Genomic DNA, 10,785 nt, shown 5'->3' with positions numbered 1-10,785 from the left:
TAGTTCTTCCATTGGAGGAGAACAGACAAGTACATCTAAGAAAAAAATATTCTACATAGATTCTATTCTATTTGTGTATATACTTGTAAGTGGATTAGAAGCTAAATGGAATATCACAGGTTGATGCCATATAAATGAATCAAACAAGTAATAAAAGAGGAATATGACACTCAGTTAGACCATCCACGTAGGATAGAAAAATCGTCCAATGGGAAGCTGTTTTTTGCCAAGTCAGAGAAGAATGCCTACACGCAGCGCTCAACCCACCCCTTTCCCGTTTTGTGAAAATATTATTCTTCGAGATGGGCTTTTCTTTTTGATGGCAAAGTCCAGTAATACCGAAGTCCAGACTACTTTGAAAAGTCTCCTCCTGTGTTTCCCTGCAGTGTTCACGATCCCTCAAATTCTCAGATTATAATTTCAGATCTGTAACGACGAGAGTATGTCTTTACTTTCCACCATTAAATAAGTCTTTCAATCTCTCCCACGACGCCTTATTCAATTAGCTCTTTTTGTAAAGTTCAGATGAAAACCCTAAAAGACATCTATAAATTAAACCGTCTTCTAATTCTTCGGCTCAAGGTGTTTCCAGAGAAGATCGTGTCTTTTTATAACGCAACCTGCAACAATGGTGGCTTACTAAACTTTGCAACAATGGTGGCTTACCAAACTTTTTTCTTCACTGGATTCTGGGAAACCCGATATCTCAACAAGGAAGGGGAACTGATTGGAGTGGACATGCTCCTTCTAGATGAGAAGGTATGAACCTTACAGAATCTCATAGACTTGAAGAGTTCTCATTTTCTTTGACTCTTACTAGGTAACGCTTATCCAAGGGTTTATCGGTGAAAATCTGCTTAACACTTTCCGACATCTTCAAATCAGAAAAAATCCACCATGGAGAAATCGCAGCAGGTCTCGCGTGATGTCACCAGGTTTCTTTGATTCTGGGAGGCGCTAAATGCGAAGAAAGGTCAATCACTCTATGATTATTGCATCCTTTCAATAGTTTTCTGTATCGTTTGTCATTGTTTACAACCTATTCAATTTTTAAATTCATTGCTCTTTCAAAACGAAACTTGAAAATCTGTAACGCCTACGTACACTTTTATGCATCGAATCTATTGTGTGTCTTTATGTGTTTGACAGGCTCGCAGTCCTCCTTCACGAGAAGTTAATTATATTAGATGTTGATCCTAGGATCATCGTAGCCACTAGCATTGTTCGTACGGGATTCAGTTGATCGGAATGATGAACTTCAAGATGGGTGACTAAAGACGTTTTTATTAGAATCCGACAAAGGGTTACAAGATTGATGGGAAATAAGGAGACAAGATTTGAGGTCTAAGCAACAAGATCAGAATGATCGTTTAGAAACCGTAGATCTAGCCGCTTAGTGTGTAGGTTGTCCAAAAGTCCTTTGGCTCGTTGCCTCCTCCTCCCCTCTTATAGTGCCTCTGTTCGTGATGCCCTAATCGCACTTATCCTTTGGGCCCTGTCACCAAAGGCCGAGTATGCGGGCCTTGGTGTTATTTCGTCCAAGCCGAGTACAACTGATCATCTTAGCCGACTGGCTTAAAGTACTCTAGAGTCGAGCCGACGTCTTTAGCCGCTAAGCCGACTAAACTCAGTCGAAATTGTCGGGCTGCGGCCTGTTATTTGATGGGCCTTGTGGAGGGATGTAATCCATCTCCTACAATAAGTCCCCCCCAGTTCACTTGTGAGCGGCTTGTCGGTCTCAGTGAATTTGTGGGTCAGGTTCGTTCATATAACAGGACGTAATGCCAGCGACAACTTGCTTTGCCAGTGTGTGATTTTAGTCGCCTATTATATCTAGTCGCACCGAGCTGCGTCTTTTCATGATGCGTTGTGTTTTACTCGGGAGGTAGAATTCTCTGGTTTTAGAGCCCGAGCGGGAACTAATGCCAGTGACAACTTGTTTTGCCAGCGTGTGATTTTAGTCGCCTGTCGCGTCTAGTCGCTCCGAGCTGCGTCTTTTCATGAAGCATTGTATTTTTACTCGGGAGGTAAAGTTCTCTGGTTTAGAGCCCGGGCGGTCTTCGGATGATTAATTCTGTTGAGTCGGTTTAGACCAGAACCTGAGATTAACTTCAGTCCGATTTTCTGAATTGAAAACCGGTTTGAGCGAGAAACTGGACCGTCGCGAGTAGGTTTCTGGGCATTTAGGCGGCCTTTGAGGCCCATTTAGGCCTTTGTAGACCTAATGATGGCGCTTCGAAGAATGCGCCTCGTTTTTGCTATAAATAGGCTTCTTTCCTTCACTTTCGTCATTCATCTCTGCAAACTCAGGTATTCCGCTTTCTCTCCCTTCTCTCTACTTTTACTTTCTCTCTCTAGGTACGTCTTTCTCCGCATAGACTCCGTCGATATCGTCTGGCGTCTGTAGTCGTCCCCTAAATCCGAATCATGTCCCTGAGAAGTCGTTTGTCGCGAGAAGAAAAAGGAAAAGGGGTCGCGGATTCTCCGAGTCCGACCAGAGACGAGCAGGTGGCCGACAGCCCGCTGGATGATTTCGACTTGATTCATCGCGACGCTCTTCGGGATTCAGACAACATGACCCTATCTTAACGCCTTTTGGTCGTTGACGCTCATAAGATGATTCGTGAAGAAAGGGCAGGTCGCATTGAAGTCGGGAACAGTGAAGGGGGTGGTAGCGGCTCTGAAGCATCTAGCCAAGCCTCAGGGTTGTCGGGACGATCTAGTCGGAAGATTCCATTCGATCGGATAGACTGCCGGCCGACGATCTATCATCCTGGTGGGATCTTCGAAGAAATCGGGCCTCTCCCGTCCGAATTGCTTCGTGACCCGCAGGCTCAGTCATGGGAGAATGTCTTCGATTCTTGCTCCTCCCACAAGACGGTGAAGGACTTATTGAGGTGAAGTGGAGGTGCCGGCGTCACATACATCATTCCTTCTAGGGGACAGCGTCCTTGGTCGCCTCCGATTGGCTATCAGTGCGTCTATGAGTCGTATTTTGGGGACCATACGAAACTCTGGTTTCCAATTCCCCGACTGATCACGTCGTACGCATTTCGTCGGGACATTGCCATTTGTCAGTTGCTCAACGGGTCATTGCGCACCGCGGTAATGCTAATGGTGATGGCGGCGGAGATAGACGTTTCGATGAGTGTGAGAGTATTCGAAGAGTTGACTTTCACGAAGGCGGAGCCACATGGGATATTCTCGGTGAAGATGCGCTCGGTCTACAATGTATTGTCAGGACACCCGAACAAGACGAAGGACTGGCAACGCTCGTACTTTTACGTTAAATCTGACGAGCACGCCTTCGCAGAGCCTCCTGGGGACGACTACCGCGTTCTGTGGAACAAAGCACTTGGTAGATAGTGTTTGTTGTCGCCACGCTCTATTCGAGTATCCTAACGGCGTGTGTTTTTTTTGTTATTGCAGTTCGTCACCCGAATACGATCGCGTACCCGGAGAACTTCTTCGAGAGTGCCCAGGCGATTGCGGCTCACAGTCATCTCCGTTGGCCTGACCTTAGTAGAGAGTGGATAAGACGTCAAGAAGCTCGGATTGCTAGAGGTGAGTTCATCGGTCTTTCTCCGAGAAGTTGTAGCAACACTTAGTCTCTCTTCTCCTCTTTTTATTTACAGCTGATTGGGAATCGAAGCTCCCTGTCGTACTCGGACCCCGCAAGTCGCGTCTGTCTCTTTTCACTCGGAAGCAGCAGAAAATTTTAGACGAAGCTAGGAAGATGGACGGAGTACCGGATTTGAGTGCTTTGTTGAGGGGGAAGCTGCAACTGCTTTCAAAGAAATCGACTACTTCCGATATGCGAGGGGCGAGTAGTTCCGACGCAGGTCGGGCTTCCTCGGAAGGGACCCTTGGTTTGGTCGACAAAGACCTGGGTTCAGTTGACAAAGACGTTGGGGCGGAGCCTCCTGCTTCAAGTCTTAAGAAGAAAGCGACTACTACGGATATGCAAGGGGCGGCTAGTTCTGACGCAGGTCGAGCTTCCTTGGAAGGGACCCTTGGTTTAGTCGACAAAGACGTTGAGGCGGAGCCTTCTGCTTCAAGTCCTAAAAAGAGGAAGAGGAGCAAGAAAGCCAGGAGGAAAGCAGCCGAAGAGCTTCCTCTTGAAGAGATGGCTTCTCTTGACGAAACCTCCGAAGGTTTGGAGGAGAGGAAGAGAGAGAGAGGGAGGAAGAGGCCTTTCGAAGCGGGTTCTGTCGAGGCTGACCGTTCCGAGGTTGCGCCTGAAGATCGTCCCAGAAAGAAAAAGAAGAAGAAGTCCGTTGAGACTGAGCTGCGTCCTTCCGATGCGGAGGTGGGCCTCGTCGAAGTTGTCGCGGGAGGAGACGTTTCCCTTGAGACCCCTTCCGCGGAGAGAGAGGTCTCAGCGCGGGGCGGTGATCCTGTTGCGGATGATAGACCCATTCCCGATCCGTCCGCAAGAGCAAGGTCTCGTTCGGAGGGTTCTACTGCGAGGGGGAAGAAGATAGAGTTCCCTGATCGGGTCGAGTTTTTCTACAATGAGACGACCCCCCTAATCCTTAACCCTCTTAGGTGCGCGGAGCTGACGCGCCAGATTCGTGGCGGGACGAAGGAGATGCCACAGCTGGACGACCTGTACTTCAGGAACGAATACATAGACGCTGCTTCTTCGAGAGCTCGGGTAACTGCGCTATCCTTCATGCTTTACCTCATCATTCGATCCATCGGGTTTTACTCGTCTTACGTGGCTCATGTTTGTCGTTTTGCAGAGTGATGGGAGTATGAACTTTCTCGTTGAGAAATACGACAGCGCTCTGAAACAGACGATGATCCAGTTGGGATCTTCAGAGAAGCTTGCCCAGACGCGGTTGAAGGTGATCGAGAGAGTAAGGGCGGAGCATAAGAAGGCCAACGAGAAGGCCGTAGAGGAGAAAGAGATTCTTCGAGTAAAATTCGAAGAACTGGAGGGCAAGCTTAAGTCTTCTAGCGCGGCGAGGAAAGAGCTCGTTCGAGAAAACAGTCACCTGGAGCAAACGGCTGCGAGTCTGGAGAAGGAGAAGGCAGAGATAATCGAAGAGAGAGATGCTGCGGTGGACAAACTTGTCAGAGAGGGGCAGCGCTTGAGGGACTCCCGGCGTTTGGAGGTTACTCGAGAGAGGGAAAGAGTCGAGGCTGTCATGGCTGAGAAGGCAAGTCGCCGTTTTGATCGCGTGCGCGACCATTTTACTCGTCTGGAGACTTATGAGAAGGCGAAGAACCTGTATGGTCAAGCTTTGGGAACGAAGAGGTTCCTCGAGGCCATAAAGGCGAGTGGAACGGAGATTCCCCAAGAAATGATCGATGTCTTCGCCGAGCAGGAGAAACTTTATGAGGCGGAGGTTATGAAACTCCGAGTAGAGCCGCTGTCAGATAGCGACCTTACTCTTTCTCCGTTGGTCCTCTCTTCCCGTTTTGTCGAGGACAGGTTCAGAACATCATTCGATCCCTATGGATCGAACGTGAATTCGATCGGGCCAGAGACGGCTTCTCAGCTGGTGACCTCGCTTGAAGTTATTGGGGAGCCGTCAGAGGAGCCACTTGTTGATGTCACGTCTGTCCCTACCAAGCCTGTCAAGTCCCCGGTGGGAAGCGGTTTTGACGAGCGCCCAGAGGAAGAGAGAGAGACCGAGATCGAGGAAGCGTCGCTGCCGCGTCCCGCTGAGGAGGAGACGACCTATGAAGCTGGGGATATAGACGTTTCTTCACGTCCCGTTATTGACTCTACCGTTTCCATTCCTACTCGGGCGGAGGACCAGACTGTCGCCGTTGCCGAGGATCGTGGCGACCAAGACTCTGTTCTTTGATGTATGACTTATGTCTTTGTCCGTTGTGGTCTCGATAGGCCCTGTTGTTGTATGTTTAGACATATTTATATATATATATATAAGCAATCTTTTGATTTTGCGAATTGTGTTTCTCGTCTGTACTTGCAACTTTGGTCTTTGCAAATAGACAAGGAAATGATCCGCGGGAGGTTTATTCAGCTCTTGTTGCGTTTCGTTTGAGACGACGTTTAGACGCGTCGTTCTGTATCGAGAACAAGGGGCTGGGTCTAAAAGTGGAAGGTTCTTTTGTCCGTTTCACTATTGACAGTCGAGTAATTGGGTAGCTAGTCCATTACGCGTTTAGTCGAGGAAAGGTTGAAGATTCACTCCGTTTAGTCGGTCAATGCTCCTTAGGCATAGGTGACCAGCGACTGTTGGGTTCTCAGGCTAAATGTCTGATCAGGACATAGCCGGGAAATGGAACGATATTGTCCGCGTGTCTCCTGCTGGAGACACGGGAGCCGTTGGGTTCGATGACAGGCATCCTCTCAGTGGAAGTTGAGACAAAGAACAAGATTTTGACTTTGTTTTTGTTACAGCTGAACCTGTTTAAGGCTGCCTACGTACCTCGGTTGAGGATCAAGCCATTCGTAGTTCGTTTTTCCCGAGTAAAAGTGGCCGTGAGTGGCGCATTTACTCGGTCGAGTAGAAGTGACCATAGGGTGCATCTACTCGGTTTTTTTTTGTTACAGCTGAACTTGTTTAAGGCTGCCTACGTACCTCGGTTGAGGATCAAGCCATTCGTAGTTCGTTTTTCCCGAGCAAAAGTGGCCGTGAGTGGCGCATTTACTCGGTCGAGTAGAAGTGACCATAGGGTGCATCTACTCGGTTTTTTTTTTTGTTACAGCTGAACCTGTTTAAGGCTGCCTACGTACCTCGGTTGAGGATCAAGCCATTCGTAGTTCATTTTTCCCGAGTAAAAGTGGCCGTGAGTGGCGCATTTACTCGGTCGAGTAGAAGTGACCATAAGGTGCATCTACTCTGTTTTTTTTTTTTTTTTTTTTTTTTGGTGGCAAGACATACTCCTAGGGGTAGAAGCGTCGTAGGTGCATCGAGTTCCATGAACGTGGGACTTCTTCGCCGCGCGACGTTTGGAGTCTGTATACGCCAGGCTTGACGACTTTAATGATTTTGTAAGGTCCTTCCCACCTTGCGCCGAGTTTGCCGGCGTTTAACTCCTTAGTGTTTTCGAACACTTTGCGCATGACGAGGTCGCCGAGTTCCAGAGGTCGGGCTCGAACCTTTTTGTTATAGTAGCTTTCGATCTGGTGTTGGTAATTCTGGATTCGCAGCAGAGCCTGGTCTCGTCGTTCTTCTATCTCGTCGAGGGCATCGAGTAGCATCTCCTTGTTGAGCTCGACGTATTGAGGCATCTTGGAACGTCGAAGGCTTGAAACGTTAACTTCAGCAGGAGCCATTGCTTCGACGCCGTAGGCGAGGGAGAAAGGTGTCGTTTTGGTCGATCCTCGCGGGGTTGTGCGGTGGCTCCATAGGACTCCGTCGAGTTCGTCGGCCCAGTGACCCTTTTTCAGGTCCAGACGCTTCTTAATGCCATCGATGATGAGTTTGTTTGAGGATTCTGCCTGTCCGTTACCTTGCGGGTAGCGAGGGGTGGAGGGGCTTAGTCGAATGTTCCACTTGCTACAGAACTCCTTGAAATTACCTGACATGAACTGCGATCCGTTGTCGGTGACAATTTCATAAGGTAGACCATGGCGGCAAATGATGTTTTTCCAGACGAAACCGCGGACTTCTTTGTCTGTGACTTGAGCGTATGCTTCAGCTTCGATCCATTTAGTGAAGTAGTCGGTGAGGACCAGGATGAAGCGTCTTTGGCGGGAACAAGGAAGCGGTCCTATGATATCCATCGCCCATCGCATGAACGGGTAAGGGGCGGTGGTTGTACGCAACATCTCGGTTGGGCAATGGATGCTGGGGGCGTGTCGTTGGCACTTGTCGCAGCTTCTCGCGTATGACTCGCAATCAGCGTTCATTGTCGGCCAAAAGAACCCTAAGCTCCTTACTTTGATTGCTAACGCGCGTCCGCCCGAATGATTTCCGCCAGCGCCTTCATGCGTCTCTGCCATAACCCTTGCTGTCTCATCGCCATGGATGCATTTGAGGAGGACTTTACTCGCCGTCCATCTGTGCAGTTCATCGTCAAGAACGACGTAATGGGCGCTGCGGGTTTTTAGCCGGCGGGCTGCCCATTTTTCTGCTGGGAGTTCCCCCTTCGAGAGGTAGTCGATGAACTCAGTTCTCCAATCCGGGCCAAATCCGTCGTCGTCTGGAGCAATGGGCTCGACAACCTGGGCGATGAGGGTTTTGTCGGTCAGAATATCGATGCTTGGTTTCTCGATACGATGTATCGGGATTGTTCGTTTAACTTGGTCATGAAGCTTGCTACCAAGGGCTGCGAGGGCGTCGGCGCAGATGTTTTCGCCTCTGGGAACTTTGATGAGTTCGAAGGACTCAAACTCTGCTGCTAGGCTTTGCACTATTTTGAGATAGGCGTCCATTCGATCGTTGCGGGCATCGTAGTCGCCACTGAACTGATTGGCGACTAACTGGGAGTCGCAATAGGCGCTTAGTCGTTTAGCTTTTACGGCTTTTGCTAAGCGGAGTCCGGCGATCAAAGATTCGTATTCTGCCTCGTTGTTTGAAGCGGGAAAGCCAAAGCTAAAAGACTGTCTGATTAGCTCTCCGGTCGGAGACTGTAATTAGACTCCGGCGCCTGCTCCTTTGTTGGTCGACGATCCATCGACGTGCAGCGTCCAGTTCAAACTTGGGAGTGCGAGATCTTGTTCCAACTCAGGGGCCAGTTCGACCAAGAAGTCCGCAAGAACCTGTGACTTTGCTGCAGTGCGGTTCTTGTAGATGATATCGAGCTCGCCAAGTTCAATGGCCCACTTTGTGAGTCTTCCAGACCTGTTGGTGTTTTGGAGTATCGTTCGGAGAGGCTGATCAGTCAACACTTCTACCGAATGCGATTGGAAATAGGGTCGAAGCTTTCTCGCTGCTTCGACGACTGCTAAGGCCATCTTTTCCAGAGTCGGGTATCGCGTTTCTGGCCCGGTCATGCGCCGGCTCGTATAGAAGATGGGTTTTTGCTCGCCGCGGTCTTCCTTTATCAGGACGCTGCTGACGGCAGCTTGTGATACTGCGACATAGAGAGACAGAACATCACCGACGTCCGGCTTAGCGAGTACAGGAGGTGTTGTCAGGTATTGCTTGAGTTGAGTAAATGCCTCCTCGCACTTCTCGTCCCAAATGAACTTCTTGTTTCCTCTCAGGAGATCGTAGAAAGGCAAGCACTTGTCAGTGGATCTGGCAATGAACCGGTTTAGAGCGGCTATTCTCCCCGTGAGTCGTTGTACTTCTCTACTGTTTTTGGACTCGGGAGGTTCAGGACCGCGGATATCTGTTTCGGGTTCGCCTCAATTCCTCGCTGCGTGACAATGTAGCCGAGGAACTCGCCAGAGGAGACTCCGAATGTGCACTTTGCCGGGTTCAGCTTCATGCCGTACTTGTTGAGAGTTTCGAAGCATTCTTGCAGGTGACTGAGGTGATCAGTGGCGTGGAGAGACTTAACCAGCATGTCGTCGATGTATACTTCCATGGTGATACCCAATTTATCTGCGAACATCTTGTTTACGAGCCGTTGGTAGGTTGCTCCAGCGTTCTTTAAGCCGAACGGCATGACCTTATAGCAGTAGGTTCCCCTATCTGTGATGAAGGCTGTCTTCTCGCGATCGTCCGGGTGCATCATTATTTGGTTGTATCCAGAGAAAGCGTCCATAAAGGTTAGCATCTCGTTTCCAGCCGTAGACTCGACTAAACGGTCGATGTTGGGAAGAGGGTAGCTGTCCTTTGGGCAGGCTTTATTCAAGTCGGTAAAGTCGACGCAGACGCGCCACTTGCCATTTTTCTTTTTGACGACTACTGGGTTCGCCAACCATTCGGGGTAGCGGACTTCGGCAATCGAACCTGCACCGAGTAACCGGTCGACTTCTTCATTTACAGCCTTAGACCTATCGGGACCGAGTTTGCGTCTCTTCTGGCGGATGGGCTTGAAAGTTGGATCGACATTTAGTTCATGAGTCGTTATAGTCGGATCAATGCCTTTCATGTCTGCCATAGACCAAGCGAACGTGGAAACGTTCTTTCTGAGAAAATCCAGAATTGACTGCTGCATTTCCTCAGAAAGGTACGCGCCAACCCTCACAATTCGACTCTGGTCGACGTCGTCGATAGGTAACTCTAGGACTTCACTTTCTTGAGAGCAGACTTTTGAGGTTGGAGTAGATACTGAGTTTACGGATAATGACGACCGCTGGAGTTTGACTGTGGCGACTAGGAGATCTCTGGCGGCTCTCTGGTCCCCGCGCAACGTTTTAATCTTCCCGTCCGTGCCAGGGAACTTGACGCACTGGTGGTAAGTGGAAGGAATGGCTTGCATTGAGTGTAACCAAGGGGTACCGAGTATAGCGTGATACGGAGCTTTCGTGCTTACGACGGCAAACTTGACTGTTCGAGTAACGCCGCATGCACGCACCGGGAGGCGGATCGTTCCCAAGATAGTTTCTGAAGACCCGTTGAATCCGGTTAACGTTCTGGAGGACGCTTTTATGTCATCGAGGTCGACTCCCATCTTCTGCAGGGTTTCTCGGAAGATGAGGTCGACGGAACTTCCGGTGTCGATAAGGATTTTGGTGACATCGTACTCTCCAATTCCAAGGACGACGAGGAGTGGATCATTATGGGGCGTGTGGACACCCACAGCGTCATCTGGTGAGAAGGTTATCGGAGGATGACTTGTCGGTTTAGTCGGCCATTTCTGGGACGTCGCGACTTGTCGACGATAATCTTTCACGGAACGGACTGAGTCCCCGTTAGGGGGGGAGCCTCCCATGATAACGTTCAAAGACTGCCCCGCTTGTACTCG

General features: G+C 49.5%; 1 protein-coding gene across 1 annotated transcript; it reads left to right on the top strand.

The window, feature by feature from the left end:
* Window positions 1-265: 265 nt before the first annotated feature.
* On the top strand, window positions 266-9,225 carry LOC125581536. Its single transcript, XM_048747166.1, has 2 exons — window positions 266-759; window positions 821-9,225. Exon 2 carries the CDS (start codon window positions 3,737-3,739, stop codon window positions 4,748-4,750), a length of 1,014 nt encoding a protein of 337 aa, XP_048603123.1. The 5' UTR covers window positions 266-759; window positions 821-3,736; the 3' UTR covers window positions 4,751-9,225.
* Window positions 9,226-10,785: the final 1,560 nt, after the last annotated feature.

The sequence above is a fragment of the Brassica napus genome, chromosome C2, assembly GCF_020379485.1.
Source record: "Brassica napus cultivar Da-Ae chromosome C2, Da-Ae, whole genome shotgun sequence".
In the NCBI taxonomy this organism is placed as follows: Eukaryota; Viridiplantae; Streptophyta; class Magnoliopsida; order Brassicales; family Brassicaceae; genus Brassica; species Brassica napus.
Note: the sequence above shows the minus strand (reverse complement) of the source record. Positions and strands in the feature narration are given on the sequence as shown.